General features: G+C 46.4%; 2 protein-coding genes across 2 annotated transcripts; both read right to left on the minus strand.

Annotated features, from left to right (window-relative positions):
• Positions 1-2,790: 2,790 nt before the first annotated feature.
• On the minus strand, positions 2,791-9,382 carry LOC115494586 (TOG array regulator of axonemal microtubules protein 2-like). Its single transcript, XM_072926136.1, has 6 exons — positions 9,281-9,382; positions 8,206-8,309; positions 6,636-6,840; positions 5,262-5,478; positions 4,112-4,198; positions 2,791-3,233 (listed from the first exon to the last, which is right to left on the minus strand). The coding sequence occupies exons 1-6, from the start codon at positions 9,380-9,382 to the stop codon at positions 2,998-3,000; spliced, it is 951 nt and encodes a 316-aa protein (XP_072782237.1). The 3' UTR covers positions 2,791-2,997.
• A 1,161-nt stretch (positions 9,383-10,543) lies between these two features.
• LOC121469609 (uncharacterized) lies at positions 10,544-22,592 on the minus strand. Its single transcript, XM_072926137.1, has 11 exons — positions 22,482-22,592; positions 21,490-21,641; positions 20,706-20,752; positions 18,646-18,915; positions 17,840-17,928; positions 16,747-16,888; positions 15,964-16,116; positions 14,929-15,061; positions 13,164-13,269; positions 12,200-12,435; positions 10,544-10,700 (listed from the first exon to the last, which is right to left on the minus strand). The coding sequence occupies exons 1-11, from the start codon at positions 22,590-22,592 to the stop codon at positions 10,544-10,546; spliced, it is 1,596 nt and encodes a 531-aa protein (XP_072782238.1).
• Positions 22,593-23,007: the final 415 nt, after the last annotated feature.

The raw sequence follows: 23,007 nt of genomic DNA on the forward strand, positions 1-23,007 counted from the left end.
TATAGCAGACATTGTAAATGTTGCAATGACCTTTAAGGTCATGTAAGTTTTGCCCAAAGCTTTCTTTTTTAGATATTAGAGCCTGGATATTTTGCTGTAAACTTTGGTGTACTAGTGCACCTTCCTTTAGTTGTGTCTGTAGATAGACACTGTCATACAGAACTTGTGATTACTATAAGACCATGCTTGCTTTCTCATTACAAAGCTAATGGTGTGTCAAAAAACTGAGTTACAAGGGTTTTGGAAACACATGATTCTGTGAATAAGTAGGCTGCATTTCTGAAAGAATGGTTGTCCCTGCACAATAGTGCATTTCACTCCAAAAAATAATATTTTTCCTAAATATCTGAAATACTTCACAGATGAGTGGAAGAGGAAGGTCCTTTCTCAGAGGCCAGCATGGTTTGGCTTACAACTAACAACTTTCTGTGCTTGAAACCAAATTGAATGTTAGATTTAAAGTACTTGCCTTCATCCATCCTCAATATTTTTAGTTATATGCTGTTTTGCAGCATATAAAAAGATGCAATTAGCTTTTCCATCTTGAGATTATATCTGGAGTCTTCCATCCTAGGTCCAGATAATTAGATGGATTTCATTAACACAGAGGAAATAAGTGAAAGGAAGACTTCTGTGTCATGTTAATCCTTTTGTGTCCTTTCTCAGCCATAGATAGCACTTGGCAGAGGGGTTAAAGCAATGTGAAAAATACAGCACCAGCTCCAGTTGCAGGCCCATGGACATGAATGAACGCCAGCCCTTTCCCATGGGAAACAAAACTCACCCCCCAGTTTCCTGATGTCAGTTTGTACGAGGCATTTGGCACAGTAAATATTTGTGGAAGCAAATTTGCTGCTCTAGAAATTCTTCAAAACAGTAATTAAACCACAACAGAACACAATTTTTGGATGTGACAGGATTCTCATTTTAATTCATTGTGCAGAAAACTTCAGGAGCACTGCTTGTGGGCTGGGTGTCTAACCTAAGTGACCTTGCCACCAAGAATTTAGAAAAGTGGGGAGAAATGGAATCACTACCACAAGGATCTGCATTGTGATTCTCCCACAGGCCTGAGGACATGACCCACTTCCACTGGGCCGTGGCTTTTTACCCTACATTTTATTTGTTACTTTTTTTCCTTGTTGTGCCTTAATCGACCAGTAAGTAATAGTGTGAGTGCTGCCATTGAATTTTGTTGAGCTGTTGCTCAATATTCAATCTGGCTTTTACTGAACCTTGCCAAAGAATTTTTAAGCAATCTCAGACACTTGTTCATAACAAGCCTTGGGAGCATGAGGTGCAGGGTTGACACTGGAAAGCAGGAGAGTCATTCCAAAGTGACGAGTGTAACTGTTCATTTTATTACTCTTCTATTTATTTCACTCTAATAAGACAAGCCAAGCTTTTATTGGAGGCAGAATGTGTGTGGGATGTACTACAGTATTATCCCATAACTGTGGTCTGAATGGCACCCAGGCTGGAGTGTAAAAAGATTTGAGGAACCCTTGTCACTTGTTATTGGCCTCACAGTCCAATCATCCTTCTGCAAACAGGTTGCAAACAACACAGTTGGACTGCTGTCCTGGGTAAATATACATACATATGATTTTCCCAAAGCAGTGCATCTTTTCTCATGTCCTCTTCATACCTATGAAATTGTGATTGAAAACACCCATGAGCCAGATCTGTGTGAGGTTGCAAAGGGGCAAAGCTTTGGGATTTGGGCACACTCCTCTTGATTTCTTTGCTCAGGCCTTTTGTGAGCACAGAATACATCTACATGGAAAACTTTTGACTATACAGGATCTTGTGCGTCCATTGTCCCCCAGACATGTCAATGGGTGGCTGAGTTGTGATGTCAAATGACAAAGAGCAGCACAAATGACACAAAGAAAACGTGTCAAAAGAGGAAGAGGAGAGGCCCAGTGATGAAAGGATGTGGTGAGACACTGGCACATCGAGTGAGCTGCACTCCCATAACCTCTAGGCTAGATAGGTCTGGGTCTCCCATTCTCCGCTTGGCTTATTTAAAGTTTATTTATTTATTTACCTTTTTTAAAATCATAAGAATAAAATATATACACTTAAAAATATCAAAATTTCAAGATACAAGCAAAATATATTTAATCAAAACTACATCTAAATATCAGAACATATGTACATCTATATCTATGAAGACTAATGGATAAATCCTATTCTTCAACTATTCTTCAAACAGGCGGCAGCTTCTTCCTGAGCTTGGAGGGATGAGAGCTCTTCTGGATGGGAAGCAAGGACTTTGCAGGTAACAGACAATCAGACGTGTCCAGAGAAAGCCTCTTGGTAAGAGGATAGCCAGTCCGGTCTGCAAAGTGAAGACACAAAGTTTTAACAGATGCCACAATGCAAACCTAAAGCAGCTTAAGCTCCAGATTTCATGGGACACATTTCCTGCCAACTTCTAAACAGCTGCACAGGGAAACATGTTCCTGCTGGCAGCCCCTTGAGGCAGGCCAGGGGAAAACCCTGACCCACTTGCACAGGGCTGCCACAGGAACAGCCTGGCCTCTGGGCTGCCCTGGAACAGCAGGAGCCCAGAGCCCTGTGCTTTCCATGCTCAGCTGCACATGCACCCTCCTGCTCCTCTCCCTGCCCCACGGCTGAGCAGCCCTACAGCTCCAGGGGCACTGGGAGCACAGCTCATTGCAGGGGCACATGGGGGCACAGCTGTTCCCTGGCAATGTGCACAGGCTCTCTGGGCTGCCACGAGAGCCTTCCTCCCTCCAGAGAGCGGCCCAGCTCCCCCCTCACCTCTGTGTGAGGCTGATCCATGCTCAGCCTTCACCTTGTCTTCAGTTTCTTCAGGCCCCCCATGTCATGACTAGGAAGGGCGATGGAGAGAGCGGGGGCCGATGCACACCCTTCCTTAGTGTATTGTCATTTTCGGCACAGCTAAAAAGTCAAATCCGGAGGTGTCCAACTCAGCGTTTGGTCATCTTCCTGGACAACATGCTGCCTTCACCAGTACAAAATGTTGGCGAGGTTCTCCCGCATGTGTGGAGGCTTGCTGGCTGCAAATTTCTTCAGCTGGTTGCCCATCACCTCATAGAGGGCCAGGGCAAGCTTGGTGGCCACAGTGCGGATGTTGGCACTGCGGACAGGCAGCGATTTGTTGTCCAGGAAGGACCAGAGCACGGGCAGGGCATAGCGCTGGACGACTTCAGGGCTCCTGGCATGAACGCACTCCACAAGCTCTGCCGGGAGAGAGACACAGCTTCTTACCCACCAAGCTCCATGCAAACAAGGATCTACCTCTGCTTTTGCTTCTTGGAAGGCTCTCTGGCTAAGATCAGTGAAATACCACACAGAGCCCCATGATCCAGAAACAGGCAAAGCAGCTGGTCATCCTTGAAACAGAACCACCAACCCCTCAGGACTAATTTCTCCAACCAGAGCCTTGTACCTGTGGCAGACTTTGTACCTTTACTAAATTATTTCACAATCTGTTTCTCCATGAACAATGACTGAAATGTCAAATTGCATTTTATTCCCATTAAGGAGTTGTCTAAACCCACACTGAAGATTTGGAAATGCACCCTAGAGAGGCAATTGAAATATTTCTAGTAAAAGGGATGACTCCATGTTTGTGACTTTGATTTCAAGTGCCAAAAGTCTAATCTGACTCTTCCCTTTGCTCAGTGGCACACAGCAAAGGGCAGTATTAGAACACACTTCAAAGCTCCAGCCCGCCAGAGATGGCTGCTGCTCGACAGCTGGATTAGAAACATCAGTGACTAGCTGGTGTCTTTGGCAGAATGTTTTTGTAGCTCCCAACACAGAGCTGTTTCAAACTTCAGCGTGTCTTAATTACCCAGACCCCATTGCCGTGGCATTTGGGCATCTCCACATTTTAATGGCATTTCCCCTCCCAATGTTAATGGCATTTTTTCTTATAATGTCCACTGAAATACGGGCATAGAGAGAGAAAAATGCTACACAGCAGATTGAAATTTAACCAAAACACAAGTATTTTTCTCACATTGTTTCTGAAATCTCTCTGCTCATTTTCTGAACTGAACTATATCAAACACAGACAAAAATTTACTACCAGCAGTATATTTGGAGGCCATACCTGCGATACACTCTGCAACATCCAGCAGAGCTTGACCGCTCATTTGGCTCCATTGGTGGCTGAACTCTTTCATCAGTGATACTTTATCTACAAGTGAAACACATGTTTTTGCTCACTCTTCTGAGGTCATAGGAGAAAGGACAGTGAGGAGGGAAAGGGCAGGAGCAACTCCATTTTATACAAGAAAGTAAATTTCTGCTGATTTTTGAACCCTTTTCATCTTTCCTTCCAGCCTACTTGGCAGGGTTTAAAATCCCAAAAGAAAAGCTCTCCTTTCACATTTGTAAATCCAAGCTTGTCTTCTGTACCAGGAGCTATGTTAAAACATTTCACATCAGGGATCTCAAGAGGTCAGTCACATGTAAGCAGTGAAAAGAGTTTGTATCCCACAGCAAAAAGGAAGAACTCCATCCTTGGGACACAGAAAGGCGCTGACTCAGGCAGTTCCTGAGTTCACAGAGCAGCTGAGGTGGAGAAAGTGGAAATGCCCCTTGGAGACCTCTTCAAACACTCAATTTTTCAGCCATTTTCAGAGCTGACATAAATCTGTGTGGCAAAGGAATTTAGAGCAGCCAGTACCCATGTAGGTATTTGCTAGAGCAATCTTGCCCTACACAAAACAATATGTGGAACAAGGCACCATTGACAGCTGGATTGAGACTTGTTTGTTATAAAGAAATGAACTTGGTGAATTTTAAGTTCCCCTTTGAAAAAAGAAGACAAAGAAGAAAAAGGGAAAATAGGCAGCTAATGCCTATAATGTAGAGCCTTCCAGGTGGCTGCTCTGCAGAAGCTCTGATGGGCCAGTGTCCCTTCATGCCAACAGCCAAGCTGCTCTTTTGGGAAGTCAAACAGGGCCCAAGCAAACTCCAAAAACCCTTTGCCCCTGAATTGTAGCAAAGCTGTAGTCCAGGACTTGCTCTTCAGACAAGCAGCACAGAGCTAAGAGCTCCTGGGACTTTTGGGAAATGCTGATCCCATTTAAGCCTGTTGGAGGACTGGTTCCTAAGGACTGCACCTCCACAGCTTCTGGTGGGTGTCAGCTGGAGAGTTCCACAGACAACAACAGCTGTCAATGCACTCAGTGTTCTCTTGTGTAGGACAGATGGAGACGCAGTTGAGGGGAGTCCCTGCCAGGGCTCAGCCTCACCTAAATGAGCGACGGATTCTTCCAGTGCTCTCACAGCTGCAGCACGAACCCCGGGATCACTTGAGCTCAGGTTCTTTGCTATTCCTTCTACCAAGCGGATCATCACAGGGTTCATGGCATCATCCAGGAGGCCTATGATGTCAGCCAGCACGTCCAGCGCCTTCTGCCGCACTTTCTTGTGGCTGTCACATATTCTCAGGACAAAATAATCAAAAATCTGTGAAGAGAACAAGCAACATGAAAGCTGGATTAAAATATCCTTGTTTGAAGTGTGGATGCAGGACTCAGGAGATCCTTTCTGTCAGGTCAGCACTTGCTTGCACAATTTCACTGTTTTCCTGTGGGCCACTCACTGGAATGGTTGTGCAACCTCATGCTGCTTGAATGATTTTCTTCTGTTTTTAAGTGTTTTGGTTGGGGACAGAATAGTTCTTATGGCATTTCTCTCCGTCTATAAATCATTAAATCAATTCCATTTATTAATGCAAAAGGCTACCTTTGCTTTACAAGTATGGAAGCAGATATTTACAATGCCCATTTTTCTATACAGTTGCCTCAAATACTGAGGGCAATTATGATTTTTCCAAAACTATAGCTGGAGGATATCTAGGTTTTATTTTGTTTGTCTCAGAATCTGTGTCTGGAGAAGTGCAGGGCTCTGATCAACCCTTCCAGGATCCAGACCACTTCTCTAAGTAAAAGGTGGACTTCTGAAATGCCATGTGCTGTACAGCTCTCATTAGAGCAGGTTCAGCCCCCTTGACAGCCACATTATCAGACACCTTTTTCTGGAAAAAGGGAAAAAGCAACTACTGGGAGGAGAAGGCAGAGATCTGTCCTTAGCTGTTTTCCTCCTTTTCCAAAGAGAAAAAAGGCTCCCCAAGAAGGCTGAGAACTGTCTTTACCAAGAGGAATAGGGACAAGGATGGAAATGAGTAGCCAGAGTTGTGCCTGTGTAAGACAAGATGGAGTTTACAGATATATTGTTTAAAAAGTCCTGGGTTTAAACCAACCCAGCCTGATACTTCTGTTCCCCATGCAAGCCCATTTTTAATCTGGATAATAATTGCCATGCTTTCAGTGGCTGGATTCCCTTCAATTAACCCAACTGGGAGTAGGAGACAGCAGCAGTTACACCAGAATAAAATTCTGTCATCATCTGATGAACAGCCTCAATAGGCACCTGCCAGACAAATACAGCTGGACTGAAATAACTTGTCCTGAAGCCTGGACCTGAATTAAATTTGTCTGGGTAAGAGGGACCAGCCTGTCCCAAACAGCCAGGATGTTGTGCCAAGACACACTGAATTACCTTTACCCTACAGGCTTGGGAAAGGAGCTAAAGGAAAGGAAGAATGAAAATACCCTACATACTTGGACAATGTTCTTGGAGATTAGCTGGGGGCTGCTTTTGCACAGCTCTGGGAGGAGTGCCACTCCTTCCAGCCGTGCCTGATACCCCTTGGCTTGCAGGAGATGGTAAAGCTTCTGGAGCATATCCGTCTCTTCCACAACTGGAAGTAACGTGACCTGGGCTTTCGGACGGTGTAGGAGGCGTCCCTCAGAAGTAGACTCCACCCTGGAAAACAAAACCAAATTAGAACCTGTTGGTGATAATACCTTCAGTTAAATGTGAGCAAATATCTTGAGGAGCTTTCCTAATGATGTGATTTCAAGCTAGAAAATAATGAGGCTCTGAAGAACAATGTGAACCTTGTGACAATCATTATGGGAGACAATCTGCAAGTGACATTCTCACACTGCTCACTCAGGAAAACCAAGGATGAGATGCATCTGATCTATCTTCAGATGGCTTCCAAGGCACACAGGTCACATTGCTTTGTGGGGAAAGAGAGATGCTACTTCCAAGTTTAAATGCCTCCTCATATGGGATGTGTGTGTCTTATAATAAGGAAAATTCATTACTCTGGAGAAGTGCCTCTACAACCAGCCATGACAATTTGGAAAAGTAGCTCAGATGCATCTGAACAAATGAACAGGGACATATCTGAAGGATCAGAAAATCAGTAACAGAGATAAAACCAGAAGCCAGATATCCCAGAACTATGCTCACATTTCATTGGCTTCCCTAGAGACCAGATCCACAGCTTAACAACCCCACTGGGAACAATTCTCCTGGATCAACCTCTCTCATTCATGAGCACGGGAAGATGCTAGCCATGCTACTGAGGCACGTGGTCACTTTCCTGACACCACTGAGTGTGACAGAGCTAAATAAATCCCCTCTGTTATCAGAGGAGAACAGGTACAAGTCTCTGCCATTGGCATGGAGAGACAGCGAGGACAAAATTCCTGTCTTAAATGCTGATTGCAGCACAGGAGGAAATCAACCAAGCATGCTGTCCATCAAGCAACCTATATGAAGGACAGGAATATCAAGACAAAAAGCCCACATTGAGACACCTGTTGACCAAAGCTGCTCAGGAATTGCCTTGCTACATACTACTCAAACTTGGTACTGTTTGAGGGTAAGAAAACCATGATTCAGCCAGGCCAAACCACATGGATGAGGACTGCATCTTTGTGGAATGGCATCTTGCTTCTAGACTGGGACTTCTCATCAAAATACCCATCCGAAAAAGATTCCACTCAGATGAAAAAAGCCCTGGTTGAATTTACTATCCCAAGTCAGGCAGCAGAAACTTGGCCCTGGCATAGCCTCCACAACTGTGCCCTTGGCATTGCAGTGGATAGTCTGAGCTGCAACCAATGGGTGTCTTTTGGTCTCTCCATTTTTGTGAAAACCCCTCCAGAGAAGTTGTGTTCAGTGTAATGCAGAGGTAGACATTTTTTATCCTAGAGCGTTTGTAGGGAGAGGAAACAATCTCTGGCACTGGTCATCCCTGCCAGAAAGATTTTCTTGAGGGAGAGGCATGTAAAGCTTGTCATGTGCTTGGTCACATCTCACAAAAGTGCTCAGTACCGTTTGCTAGAAGGCATCGTGTCCTGGGGCTTCTTCAGGCCATCATTCCTCTTCTCCACCGGCTCCATGACAGCTGGGAATTCACTCTTCTGGTTTTCCATCCCCTACAAAGAAACGGAGAAACCCCATCAATCTTTAGAATATAAAATAGGAAATTCCCTGTTTAAAACACCGGTTAGAACCAGGATCACTGTTATCAAGGCTTAGGGAAACATGTCCTAACTTACAGAAAGAAACGGACCAGAGATTCAGTGATGCCAACTCTTTGTTTTCTATAGCCCAAGGCAGGTTATGGGTGCTACCATACTGAGCAGCAGTATAAACCCCCAAATTCATTAATCTTGAGCACAAATGGGAATCATGCAGACTGGTAGGCAATGAGTGTTCTTAAAGGTAGCAGCAGAAAAAATGGGACTCTTTGGGGATCGGTCCATTGTTTGGAAGTTGATTTGGTTCAACACTCACTCTCCCTGTGCCTGCAGAAAGGCAGACTCCCTTCTATATTTTCAATTAAAAAAAAGGAAAATCCCCCTCCAAACAAACAAAGGATTTTTCGCTGGATGCTGCTGGATTCACCAAGCTTCTTCCAGCTCCACAGGGCGTGACAGTAGGGCAGTATTCCCAAAAGACAGATAGTAATTGTAGCAGCTAGGATTGACTTGGACATCTTTTGTATATTTGGAAATTTTCTTGGTACTACTACTTCTGGTGTCTTTTGCAAATACACTGTTATCTTCAGACTCTGTTATCTCCTATTCTCATTTAATTGCTTTACTGGGGGCAGAGAAGGGAGAACGTGGTGGGGGCCTTACTCTTAAATATAAATCCATTTTCTCCTCTTTCCCTTTCTTCTTTGTGACCAATATTCAAAATATTCAAAACTTCACTTTTTCCCTAATAATATCAGTCCCCTTGTGGCCTGCAAATGAACAGGCTGAGGTTTAACAGCTCATTCCCAGGAGCAAAATGATGCAGCAGAAGAGGAATGAGATAAAGACAGATTGGGTATGTTTGAACTCGTATGAGCAGTGGCAATACTTGCACAAAGGAGACATTTCTCCTGCCAAGCACTTACTTTCTTCTTCATTCTTGTCAGAATGTCTTCCAGGTCACGGGTGGAAAGAGATCGTTCCAAAAGCATTTTCAGTTTTTGGTGACTCAGAAACATCTTCACCATCTCCTGTCCAAAATGCCTAAGGAAGGATGGGAGAAAGGAAGGGAGGAAGGGAGGAAGGAAGGAAACGAAAAAATGAACAAAGGAAGAGTTTTAACCGAAGAAGCTGATATCTTAAACTCATCAGGTGCAATCCTTGCATGAGAAGGCATTTTCTACTCAGCAAAGAGGGAGATTTCCCTCCACTTGACACTGCACAGTGTTGTCAGCTGAACACAAGAGACAAGAGGAGAATGTGGGGCCACAGAAAAATACCATTTCACTCTGAAACTGTGGGTATTCCCAGAGAACATGCAAAACACATCTGCTTTGTTGTCAGAGCCTATTAGCAGTGTCCTGCTGCCATCGCACAATAATTTGCCTTTCTTTAACTGGCAGGGAAGCCAGGACAAAACACCTCATGCATCCTATTGATTATTCTATACTATATATATGCACAGAGGCATCTAGTTGCTCTGGTGTTCTTGGCAGCTATTAATGGGAATTTCATCATCAAAGTAAAGGGCTTTTGGTGGTTTGGGTTGATTTGGCCACTAGGAAACCACAGTCTTCTTCAAGAAGAAATTTGGAGGTCACTGAGCCACAGCTAACAGCATTGCAGAAATCTGCAGAAGGGATTTAGAAAGACTGAATACATTGGCTAAAAATCCCTGAAATATTTCTAGGAAAGTCTTAATGAGAAACAGATGTTTGGGATCCTTCAGTGAATAACATTAGCCAACACTTTGGCTTTGTGTTGTGCACCTAAGACCAAACAAAACTGTTTGACTGGCTAATTGGAGCTCTTTTGATCTCAGTAAAGAATCCTTCAAGTTACAGGAAGTTGGCAATGCACCTTTTTGCTGGCCAACCTCAGGTTACCCACTACAGTCATTTCCCAGGCAACCCAAAGCAGGGGTCACAGCACCAAGGCTGACTGAGCTCAAGAAGTGTTTGGACAATGCTCCCAGGCATGTGGAGTGACTCTTGGGGCCCCCTGCACATGGCCAGGAGCTGGACTGGGTGACCCTGACAGGTCCATTCCAACTCAGCATATTCTCTGAGTCTGTGCCCCTTAGCCACATAGTGAGGTCACTTATTATTTCCTTTAGTTTCCATTAATTTGTGGTTTTACCTTTCTAGCCAGACACGGTTTTCCTGTTTGAGGAGGTGAAATGAAGATCATTACCTTGTGTCCTGGTGACAGTCCTGAGCAAGCTTCCCTGCCACGTGTGCCAGCATGTCAGCCCTGGGGTTGTCTGCGAGCTTTGTGACTCCCATTCTCTCCATCACAAACAGGAGGAGCTCGGCCGCGCACTTCCGCACCTGGGTGTAGCGGCTCCTGGGAAGAAGAGAGCAAACGCTGGGCACAGGGAGAAGGAGCAAGAGCAGCACAGGCCTTGGCCGGAGCCTGCTCCCTGTCCTTGCTGGGGGAAGGAAGCCTGGCTTCTCCCTGCAACTTGAGACACCTGTAGAAGGTTCAGTTCTCAGATAAACACAAAGCTAGCATTGTACAGAAGGACTGCCTGCAAGGAACAGGGCGGAATTCAGTCTCCCTGCACTATCTGATACTCCATTTCTTTCGCAGTATTTTCTCTGAGAAAGATTAAAGGAATAGATCACATATGAATTATTAAGAAATTAAGGACAATTCATGCTGACCCATCAGAGGGCACCCACTACACAGAGCTGCAGCAGGATTGACACTTTTTCCACCCATTTCTCCCCAAATCTGCAGACCTTCAGAGAAAAACAAATGCAGGGAAAACATGCTGTGGGCTGCAAAGTTGCAGAATATCCAGCAATGCAGCCTGTTTCTTCTGTGAGGCTTGGCAACGGATATATCTGAATGTTTTACCCTATTCCAAAGCTGAGGAAAGGGTGGCAGGCATTTTAGCCAGGTTGTCCTGTTCTAGAGAGTGCCTCTTGGGAACTATCAGCCCAGCACCAGCACTTAAGGCAGCATTTGCTTCAGCTGTCCCATGGCAGTTGGCCTGTGAAGGTGCCTGTCAAGTGATTCATCATCTCAAGGCTAACATGAAACATCAGTTTGAATTGAAAGTAGAGCTGTAAGGCCAGGACAGTCATACAAGACTCCTTTTGGCAGGAGCTTTACTTGCTGTGTAGGCTGTGCCTCACCAACACATTCTCCCCCATGTGCTCTAGGCACCAGCAAGCACCCTCCTTATTTCTCAAATTAATGGCATCATGAGGAGACATGGTTTTCCCAGGGCCTCTGTGGTTAGTGCTGTTAAATACCAAACACCATTCACAGCTGCAAAAACACAAAAGCACAAGGCTCTATCCTTGGCCTTTCATTTCCCCAGTGGTCACCATGTCTAGGAAAATCTGACAGGCTGGGAGAACTCCAGGAGGCAGCAGGAAGCTGCGTCTGAGGAGCTCTAGTTTAGATATCAGGAGAAAAGTTTTCCACCCAGGGGGTGGTTGGGCTCTGGAACAGGCTCTGCAGGGCAGTGGTCACAGCACTAAGCCTGACAGAGTTGAAGAAGCATTTGGACAACAATCTCAGGCACTTGGTGTGACCCTTGGGCTGTTCTGTGCAAAGCCAAAAGCTGGACCTTATGATCCTGAAGGGCCCCTTCCAACTCCCCATATTCTACAGTTCTGTGATTCTGAGAAGTTCTATGATTCTGCTGCAGGAGGGCAGAAATACGTGACAAGAGGAAAAAATTGAGGTAGATCAGAGAATCAAGTCCCTGAGTTCACAGAAGATGCAGGATACAGGACTCTTCCCTCCCACCATTCCCACTCTCTCTCTCATCCCTTCCCTCTCCCACACGCTAGAAGGTGAAGAATATCACTAAAAGAGGAAGAACCTACTTGACTCCCCTGTTCATGAGAGCATTCATTGCTCGTGCAGGAGTCACATTTTCCACCATAAGCCTCAGGGCATGACATGCTGCCTTCTGAACGAACTCTGGGGTGTTCCACACCATCTGGAGAAGGACTGAAGCAACCTCATCCACCTCAGAGTCCATGTCCTTCTTCAGGTTTGCAAAGAACTCTCCCAGAGTGACAATTGCTGAGTAGGACACCTTCGAACGGAGGTTGGTCACCTGGGGAAGTCATGAGGGAAAACATAAGAATCACCTTGAAAAGAAATCAGTTGCCTTCGACAGAAGTCCCAGGAAATGACAAAACATCCTGCTGTGTCCAGAGGAACATAAAAGCACAATAAGAGCAGAAGAGCACAAGCATGGAAAGCACTTACTCAATTTCTGGCCTCAGACCTGCTTACTGCAGTCTTAAAAACAAAATTCACTAAAATGTTCTATTTTACACTTCTAAAATGCCCACTACTTTGATTTCAGGTCCTTTTGCTAGTAAATTAAAACAAGGACTGCTTTCAAATCATAAAGGCACAAGTCATAAAGATAAAAGAGTCAGGTGCTCCTATTCCAGAAAGCAACATTAGCAGTGGAAGCACTCAGCCAGGAAACAGAAAACACAGCCTCAGGTCTAAAGACTAATTTGCAGTGTTGAATTACAGTTTGGGCAGAGATTAGGATTCTGGTAAATAATGTCATTAGTGTCTCAGTTTCTGCATTTGCACATTGCATTATAATGGCACCTCACTCAAAGACAAGTGTCAGATACCTGACCTACCAGTAAATACAGCTCCATGTACACACAGAGCCTACAGATAGCTGACAGACATTAGAAATAGAAGGTCTAAAACCAGAAATGAAGACACGCCCTGAGCACACATGGAGATGAACAAGCACACACCTACTCTACACACCATGTATGAAGTATGGGGAACAATTCAGAGCAATGTTCTCACCTCGCTGGTAAGTGCCAAGCAAATATCCCGAAGTTGAGAAAGCAGGACATCTGAATGGGACTCAGCCAGCTGTTTGATCTTGACGAGTCCCTTCTCCTTCTGCTCCCTGAAAGGCAAGTACCAAAAAGATTGATATTTCTCTCCATCCAAGAACTAGGCAGCACCCTCTGAAATGACCGGGCTGGCAGCTCATCCAAACCACGGGAGGTGCTTTTTTTTCAAGGAGCACTTAATGAAATTGTGGAACGCGTTGCCACGGGATGCTGTGGCTGTCAAAAGCATATAAAAATCCAAGAGGCAACTAGAGGGGTATCACAGTCTTCATTTGTGGCCGTTTAAGAAGACAGTATTTCTGAAATCTCTGGCACATGATGCCCCTCTGTCACTGCTTCCTAGAAGCTGTGAGACTGGACCATGCTGCTGTTTCTTGTCACCTCCCTGTACCAGTCCCTGAGACACAGTTCCATGGGGCTGTTCCTGGGACATTTTCCTTCCTTGTCAGCCCCAGCAGGCAGTTCAGCAGTGACAGTCTGCACTGGCACTCTGCAGATGAGTTTCCCCTCTTCAGTCTGGGCTTTTGTGTCACCCACTCCACCTCACACACTCCCCTAAAAAGCAGCAGGATGTCCTAGAAGATTCCACCCCTGGGCAAGAACTGTTGAAACTCTGGCTTTTCCCAAACCCCCCTACCTAAAACAACCCCCACAACAGCAACATGTTATTTAAAAGTTGCAAACAACCCCATCTCCCAGCACTTGCTTTGCGCAGGGCCTCAGCTAGAGGAAGGTCTGTGAGGCATCAGGGCTGCAGCACAGGGCTGGTGACCGATCCCACAGACACCCCTGAGTGTCATCCTGAACCCCCACACCTGCAGGAGCTCTCTGCACCTCTCAGGGCACCAAAGAGAAATGGGGAAGAGAAAGGGCAGAGCAAAGGCAGCCACACAAGGAGATGCATTGTGGCAGATTTTTCATGGTTATGCCAGTGTGAATGGAGGCCTTACCCCTGTGTGAATGAAGCATCCACCAGAGAATGATCAAAAAGACACCAAAAAGAAAACTAATATCACCAAACATTGTAGGGTTATCACCTCTGGGCCTCCTTCTGCCTGTGTATAATTCTGGGACACACTGCGAGTATTGACAAAACATCTCAGGCCCATATGAAGCAGTGAGAAGGAAAAAGTTGAATTCCAAAAGTGCAAGATTCCTAGAGGATTTTCTTTTTCCCTTCTATTCTGCCATGAGCCCTTAGGAGTAATGACAGGCTGAGGGACTCGAAAGCACAACTCAGTCCATTTCTCAGAAAGAGGAACTCCCTGGAGCTGCTTCTGGGACTGCCATGCAGGAGGTCACAGGGAGACCCTGTCACCTGCCATTGCTGGCAGCAGTGGGAGCAGAGAGGAATCCTACTCAGTCCCACTGGGCCAGTGGCCCACGGCACCCAAATCTCTGCACTCAAAACTGCTGCCATCCTGCTCTGCCTTCAGCCAGCAAATCATCTCATCCCACAGCTTTCTCTCTCCCCTCAAGATTTCCTTTGCAGCCCCATGGAGCAGCAGGCAAATGGAGGAAACAGCTGGAGCACTGCTGCAGAGCAAGGCCGAGAAAAGGCTGCTCTCAAATCTTTATCCTCTCACTGCTCTGCAGTGGTTTCACCAGTGCCCTTCGGCCCTCTGGGCTCTCAGGGCTCAGAGGCACCAGCAAGACTCACTTCAAACCAACCTTAATGCTAAGATGGACACAGTGAACGGGGCCTTTCTTACCAGTCATCGCTGCCGAGCAAGGACAGTGCCTCCTGCAAGGACTGCTGTGGGTTGGCAGAGGCTATGTTCTTCTGCCCAGTCCCACGGCGTGGCTCTGCTCGGCGTTTGGCACCAGCGGCCATCTCGGAGGTCACTGTAAGGACAGGGTCAGCCATGGATCGGCCTGCAGCCATCTCCCAGCCAGGGCTCCACGGGCACACACGGGCACTGGGGCAGAGGCTTCCCTGCTGTCGGGCACTTTGGGCTCCTTGCTTTCCCCCAGCCTCCCCGGCTGGGCACAGCTCCAGCCAAGCCTGAACAACCCAGCCCTGCTGGGCCCGGCTCAATCCCCATGGAGCAGCTACCAGGGAACAGCCACACCTGACCCTTCCCACTGACAGCGCCTCTGCGTCCACTGACCTCAAATATTCTAGACAGCAAAGTCTAGAAATACTGTAGGCTAAATGTATGTGCAGCTGAGTGCATATACATTTAGCCTACTATTGGGAAGGGACTACTTTATGGATTCTTTCCAAGCATCATGAACCTTTACTCTCTTTACACATTGGATGTATCTCAAAGATGCTGAGGTGAATCTTGTTTGTCATCTAACAGATGTGTTTGCCAACTCAGCATTTCTGAGCTTTATCTTGTGGAAAAATGCAATTTACAGACTAGACAGTTGATAAAAAAGCCTTCCAAATGCACTCTGAGGATAAAAATATGCAAATACAGATGCACATTGTTGGCAGATGCACTTTCTTGTTAATCAATTGACCTGGGTCTACCACAATTGAATTTTTTGCTATGGAAAAAACTTTACAAGGTATCAGGCCTTTACCACGATTTCATTCAGCTCAACTTTCCAGCAGATCTCTAAGAACCAACTGCTGCAGTACTACCAAGCTGGAGTAACTCAAAGGTAGATTTGCTGTTGAATCTCAGGACAGGCTCTGGACCCAGGATCCCAGCTGTGCTGGCTGAGGCAGGAGGCAGTTTGTGCTCCTTGGGCAAGGACAAACCCGTGCAGGAAAAGCTGCCACGGAGCAGGCTTACCTGAGGAGTTGCTTAGGACGCTGGCATCCCCATGGACGATGGGTGGTAAGGACACGCTGTCCTGCTTTCTCAAGACCTTTTTCTTCAAGGCACTACCAGGGTGTTTTTTCTGCACTCCAGAAGCTGTGCCATTGATAGGTGGTAGGCTAATCCCTGCAGGGACCAAAGAGGAGCTTGTAAGTGTAGGGTGCTGGACAGGGTGATGATGAAAAGGGCCTGAAAAGTTGCTGGAGGTGGGTAACATTTCTGTTATCCCAAAGAACTTCAAGTATAGCAATGATATACCACTTTATACCAAGTATAACGCTAACATGGGCCAATGATCACAGAATCACAGAATCCAAGAAGAGTTTTGGCTGGAAGGCACCTTGAAGCACCATTTAGTCCAACCCCTGTGAGCAGGGACATCTTTATCTCTGGTGTTCTCATTAAAAGGAACTGAATTTTATTTCTTCTAGGTTGCAAAGCATTCTTTTGGAGTCACCTTCCCTGGAGGCTGCTCTCCAGGAGAGAGTCTGAAGCCCCAGTGTACTTTTCAAGACAGAATTTTCTACTCTGAAAGACTTTAGAGGTGAAGGTGGGAAGCTGATATATTCTGTTACTAACTCAATGAGGCCACAGAGAAGACACTTTATGCCTCTGTATTTTTCTTTGGGAAACAGAAATAAATCCTATTTAAGCTTCCACTCAGATGCAAGCTGAACAGCCCCCCAGTCTGATTGCAACAATGTGCAAAGGGCAAGCAAGTGGTCAGAAAGGACCACAAGTGTAGCCACCACTTACTTGCTTCATCTCCAGGCTCAACTGTCTCAGGAAGCTGCAAGAATCTTGTATTTTTTCTTCTGTTCTTAATCCCTTCCATTATATCCTCTATGTCCTCTGGCTCTAAGTGCTCTTCAGCCAACTGCCACAATGCAACACGGATCTAGGTGCAATGGAAACACATCACAGACTGTAAGCAGAGACACACAAAGCAGACACAACATCTCATCCCGAGCACAGAGTCCATAGGGTGCCACAGGCTTCAGTGCAGCTCCATATACATTCCAGTAGTTTCAGAGGAATTTCTTCCATCCTCACCTTGGCAATTACACACAGCAAGGTGGAACCCTTCAGTGCCACAACCTTACACTGCTGCAACTGCAACCTATGTCAGGAAGCTCTGCTTGAAGCATGAAAGTCATAGGAGTGCTCCAAGACAGATAAAGAGCTGACATGACAGTGAGCAGGCAGTTCAGTTCCTACAGGCCATGGCAGGAGAATAAAAAACATGTGCAATTCCCAGCAAGGAGGGGTAATGAGCTGTTGCTTAACACTAATGGCCAGGAATTGCAGCTGTTTCTCCCTTCCTGCCTTCTGAAGGACTCAGCTCTGAAGGGCTCTGGAGGACTTGGTCTCTGAGACCATGAGACCAAAAAGAGGAGTCATGAAAACAGTTGCAGAAACACTGATGTTAATGAGCAGAAAACTTGAGAGTGAGAGGGCTGTGAGATACGGCCACAAAGGTAACCCAGAAAAGTCAAACTCTCCCATTTTATTTTGCAGCCTTGATTACACTCAACATTAGAATCTTTGCTTCTCTGCTTCTGAGGGTGCACTTTGCCTACATTCACTAATGTGTAGCTTACTCCGTCATCCAGAACTTCTCTAAAACAGCCTTTGCACATAAAGTATGCTTCTGGCATGACCTTAACACCATCTCCAAACTTGACACCACTGGAAATAGCCAAGCAATTGCTCTGTAGCTGTCAAATATATTCCCAAGAGAATCCCTTTCCCCCAGGAGGGGAAGATTATGATTTTCAGTGACACTGTGGGCCAAGTACTAAATAGCCACTGGAAAGGAGGTCTGCTCATCCCTGTCTTTATTCCTTACCTTTCTAAAGCCTTCCTTCATCTCTTTGTCACTGTTAAGACCAGGACTGCTGGGATGACCCAGTTCCTTGGCCCGGCTCAGTGGGAGGCCTGGTAATGGAAGCAAAGGCTCTTGTAAATCTCTGGCAGACTTCAAACCCCCAAAAACACCATGCTGGGCAACAGGCAAGACAGGTTCCAGATTTCAGAGCTCCCATAAAACACAGAGACTGGGATTGAGAGCAGCAAGGTACATCTGCCTAGACCCTCTCCCAAGGGATGGGCTACTGGCAGCAGCCATGAATTTTCTCTGTTGGCCAGCAGACTGAAACCTGCTGCATGATGAAGGCTGCAGCCCCTGGATGCTGGAGAGCCTCTGTGTTTGATAGAGAAGGGCAGAGATGGAGATTGCTCTTGACAGAGATTCCTATTTGCCCTTATTCATGCTGATTTTAGTAAACATCTTCCTTCTCGTTCCTAAAAGAAGTCCCGTTTTCTAATACCTGTATGCATTTAGCAACATTTTCTTCTCTTTGTTGGAATATTTTAGAGGATATTCAAATAAAAGCTTAGCATTGAGGGAATGTTACCCAAATGTGAACTGTGTTCTTGACTCTAGATAACGCATTTTCTAACTGTAAGAGATGCACCTTCCATTTCCTCTCCCTGCCCCACAGCTGAGCAGCCCTACAGCTCCAGGGGCACTGGGAGCACAGCTCATCGCAGGGGCACATGGGGGCACAGCTGTTCCCTGGGAAGGTGCACAGGCTCTCTGGGCTGGCACAAGACCCTTCCTCCCACCAGAGAAGGGCCCAGCTCCCCCCTTACCTTTTTGTGAGGCTGAGCCATGCTCAGCCTTCGCCTTGGCCTCCCTGGCAGTGACCCTGGGGCCAGCGCTGCTCCGCGGCTCCTGGGCCAAGGTCCCCTGAGCTGGCCGGGGGCCGAGACCTCCATTGCCAAGGCCAGGGTTTGGCACTTGGGGCCTCAAGCCAAACAGGTCAGCCAGGTCCCTCGGGAAGAGAGGCATCCCAGGTCCTATCTTGCACCAGGAGTTCTTCGTCTTCTTCCTCTCCGTTTTTGCTGTAGTCTCAGAAGAAGCTGTAATTCAGGTACAAGAGAAGTGAGTTCATTGAACTCATGCCTTTACAATCAGCCCATCTAATGGGTGAGGAATTCAAAGCAAATTTTAGTTACTGAAAAGACTGGTTGGTTATTTTTCATGAAACTAGCATCTGTTTAATTTCTCTGAACAATATGGAGCTGGCAAGCCAGGAGAGAAGGGTTCTACTACTTTATGTGTTGCCTGTTGCCTCCCCACTACTTCAGGATGCCTTTGCTTCCAAGCAGTGGGAAATTCACAGTGGTCTCTAGAATGTGACTCTGTCTAGGAAGTAATTGTTTTCAAAAGTAGTTTTCAAGGCCTCTGTTTCTGTAGGTCCCACTCAATTCTATGTTGGGTTTTACACTTTTGGGATTTTTCTATTACTCTTTCCAACAAAGGAAGTGCTGGGACGCAAACAGTGGAACACATGTTAGATGCAAAGGAAGCTTTGCTTTCTCCTTTATTGTGCCCAGTATTCAGCAAGCCTGTATTTGTAGGGAACAAAGTGGTCATCCAAAAGTTCCACTTTTGCTCCACTTACCTGATCCAGGGGTTTATTCCCTACTTTCTTTCCAACAGACCCCCAAACGCAACATATACATGACCTGACTCAAAACATTTCTGATCTTGGCTAATACTGTCAATTCAAAATTTGTTATTTCATTCTGAAATACTCTCCAACAGAGCTGTTAGAACTAAAAGAACTAAATCTTTACATGGTTTCACAGAAGATAAAATCATATGGCAGCCAAGCAGGATGAGTGTCTTAAAACTGGATTCTTTCACCCTGTAGAATGCTGGGGTCAGTAATAAAAGTGAGACATGTAAGGTTTAATGAGATAGGTCATTTCTAGTCCAGAATTAATCCAGCAAAAATGGCACCTTACTTACTGAGAAATACTACACCCTAGCTGCACTAAGCATTCCAGATGCATATCAGCAATTAAGGAGTCATTCCAAAGTGGCTGTACCCAGGATTTGACAGAACTAACCCTGGGCAAAGGGACCAGGGGAGATGATCCTTTTTTCTGCATCAGCAGAATTATGTCTTCAAGTCTCATCTCTCCTATCATTACACACCCAGAGATGGCAAATGAACAACAACAGTGTCACTGAGGCTTTCAACCTGAAAGCATTGGCTGACCCAGATGCACCAGAGACCACATTTTGTCTGGCACAATTCCATTTGTCTGGGATCAGGAAAGGCAGGGGCAGGGACAAAGCAGAAGGCATCTCCTCCACCAGCCTCAGCCTGCAACTCTGGCCCAGGCAGAGGGAGCCGGGGAAGAGATTTGTCATCCTGACACTGACATAGGTGCCTTTGGGCTTGTGCTGTCAGAGGATGTCAAACCCAGACCTTGCATAGGCTGCATCCATTTGGCAGCCTCCTTCTCCTTCATTGGAAAATTCAAAAGGACTTTCTCTCAAGCAGGAGGGAGGAGAGGGAACATTTCTCATTTCATGCTAAATGCCTTCTTTTTCCCTACTAATTGTGACACTAGAAAGGTTGGGGGGAGATAAAAGGAATGAGGAGGATGGAGAGGGATGTATCTTTTTCCTGCACTGCATTTCCAGGGCTGCAAGGTACCACTCAAGACTTCACACTGGAGGAATTTTCACTGCACCAGCAGAGCATGCTCCCAGTGAGAGTCCACTGAGCCCATCAAGGATTTGAAATGACTTTAAAGAAACTTTGAAAAGAATAGGTTTTAACCAAGTTTTACAAACGTTACTTCTGAGTTAAGATTACAATGTTAATTCTAGGACAGACATGCCCTCTACCTACCTGCATCTTCAGAGTTCTTGTCTGGGCTTCTGCTGCTGGATCTTGGCCTTTAGAAAATGGAGGACAAAAGAACAAATGAGGAGGTAGAAAGAGAAGGGAGGGAATGGGTGTTGCATGAAAGGAGGCAAAATTTCTTAGCATGGTCACTCTGATGAAGGAGGAAATGCACCACAAACCCAAAAAGATGCAAAGCTGATTAAATTGTCCTTAGGCTTTCTGTTGCTGGAGTCACACAGAGCTGGCCAAGCTCTGGCTGAAACACAGCCAGATTGATTAAACATCAATCCTGTTATACATCTATACCCCAAAATTTATCGCGTTTCTCATTTCACACTGGAGGCCAGGCACAGTGAATTTACACCTGATTATTACAGAAGCAGCACCTGAATTTGCAAACACCTCTCCTGTAGCCAGTATTTGCCCAAGCATATTCTCCTGGCTGCAGAATTTGACAGCCAAGGATCACAGTATTCAAAGATCTGCAGGATCCAGACCCATGAAATACAGTTCCCAAATGACACCGCTACAATTAAAAATGGAATCTATAGCCAAGTCCAGGAGAGGACCCATCCTGAAGCCCTGTCTCCTCTTCCCCACCACCATCTCTGCTCGTGGGGCTTATGGTGTTGGGTTTGACATCGTAATGGGTCATCATGGATGGGCAAAATGGTGAATAAACAGAGATTTGCCTCAATACATGGAACACCTGACTGTGCAAAATGACCACACGAGATGGGAAGAGTGAGATGAACAGCTCACTGGAGCTGCAGACACCTTGGCTTACCTCATCTCCTGGGGCTTCTGGAAATCCTGATGTGGCAGGGACCCTGCAGCGCTGCCAGCTGGGGGGCTTCCTGCCTTCCTTATAGGGGGGATCAAAGGGGGTCCCAATAACCCCCTCTTCATATCCCCACCAATGGAATACAGCGAGGAAGCCTGGAAAGAGCAGAACACATTGCTCAGATCAAGCATCCAGCCTTGCCCCCATTCACACCTCAAGATATTCAGATATGCCCTCAACTGGGACCTGGCAGGAAAAGTCAAACTGATGGTGGAGCTTAGACCAGGAGGGGAATGGAAAGGGAGGTGCTGAGGGAGAGACCATGTCTCAGGTTTGCCACCTCTCCCCTCATGCACACTTCTCTGCAAGTGTGGCTTCATTCCTAGCAGGCATCCACATGTTGGACATCAAGATGTTCTGGGGTGCCACTGCCTCCACTGGCATTTTAGATGGCATGGGAGTGGGTTTAGATCACTATTCTCTCCCTGCCCCTAAAGGTACCTAACAGCCAGCGCTGATCTCCAGCCAATTCCCACAAAGCCATTCTGCAGGATGACAAAACCTCCTTTTTTCAAGCCCCTCATTGCTTCTGCTGCTGCCCTTCCCTCCTACAGATCCCCAGCAGCCTTTGAGCCCAGATGCTGCTGAGCTCTCAGGATGCTCGCTGCTCTCCAGGTCCCACACTTCCATCATCTCAGGCTCACTGGCATTTAGGAAGTTCAGGAGAGCTCCCTGCCATGCTGCTCTCTGCAAGTTCTCAGCCTGCCCAATTCCTCCAGAGCCCCCATGCCATGGCCAGGAATGGGGCTGGAGGCAGCGGGGGCAGGTGCACACCCTTCCTTCATATCCTATCATTGTTGGCACAGCGAAAGAGCCAAACCAGGACCTGTTCAAACTTCAGTGAACTTCAAGTTCCTGTCATGGAAAAGGTCTCACAGCTCTGCTTACAGCACATCAAGTGAAACTTTACACAGGAGTTAGCTTGGTCTCCTTACCTCACGTCCTTTTCCCTCTGGTCTCTGCTCCTGGATTTTCATCTGGTGTTCATCAGAGCCGTTGCCATTTTCCCCGTTCTCCCTCTCTCTGCCAGATGTCTGCCTTGGCATGGTGGAAGAAGAGCCCTTCTGGATGGGAGGCAACGGCCTGGATGGAAGGAGCCTTGAGGGATTTCCAACGGAAAACCTCTTGGCAAGAGGATATCCAGTCAGGTCTGCAAAGTGGAGACACAAAATGTAACAAAGGCCACAATGCAAACCTAAAACAGCTTAAGCTCTAGATTTCATGGGACACATTTCCTGCCAACTTCTAAACAGCTGCACAGGGAAGCATGATCCTGCTGGCAGCCCCTTGAGGCAGGCCAGGGGAAAACCCTGACCCACTTCCACAGGGTACCATGCTCACAAGGGAAGAAGTTAGCCGAACTCCCACCTTTATCAACACATCTTACAGGTGTGGCACTCGAGGGGAATAATTTTTAATTACTGTGAAAATTTCTTTGGCTTTCTTTTTCATGAGACTAGC

Source organism: Taeniopygia guttata, chromosome 3, assembly GCF_048771995.1.
Source record: "Taeniopygia guttata chromosome 3, bTaeGut7.mat, whole genome shotgun sequence".
Classification (NCBI taxonomy): Eukaryota; Metazoa; Chordata; class Aves; order Passeriformes; family Estrildidae; genus Taeniopygia; species Taeniopygia guttata.

Bases quoted from the DNA above. Each gene is read 5' to 3' on its own strand.
- LOC115494586 (XM_072926136.1), bottom strand. From the start codon at position 9,382: ATGGTGAAGATGTTTCTGAGTCACCAAAAACTGAAAATGCTTTTGGAA. The intron at 5,479-6,635 runs GTATGTAGGGTA...TTCTCTTCACAG, and splicing joins TCTCCAAGAACATTGTCCAA to ATTTTTGATTATTTTGTCCT. The intron at 3,234-4,111 runs GTATGGCCTCCA...CTCTCCCGGCAG, and splicing joins TGTTGCAGAGTGTATCGCAG to AGCTTGTGGAGTGCGTTCAT.
- LOC121469609 (XM_072926137.1), bottom strand. From the start codon at position 22,592: ATGCCAAGGCAGACATCTGGCAGAGAGAGGGAGAACGGGGAAAATGGC. The intron at 20,753-21,489 runs GTAAGCCAAGGT...CATTTTCTAAAG, and splicing joins CAGAAGCCCCAGGAGATGAG to GCCAAGATCCAGCAGCAGAA. The intron at 12,436-13,163 runs GTGAGAACATTG...TGACTTCCCCAG, and splicing joins GCTTGGCACTTACCAGCGAG to GTGACCAACCTCCGTTCGAA.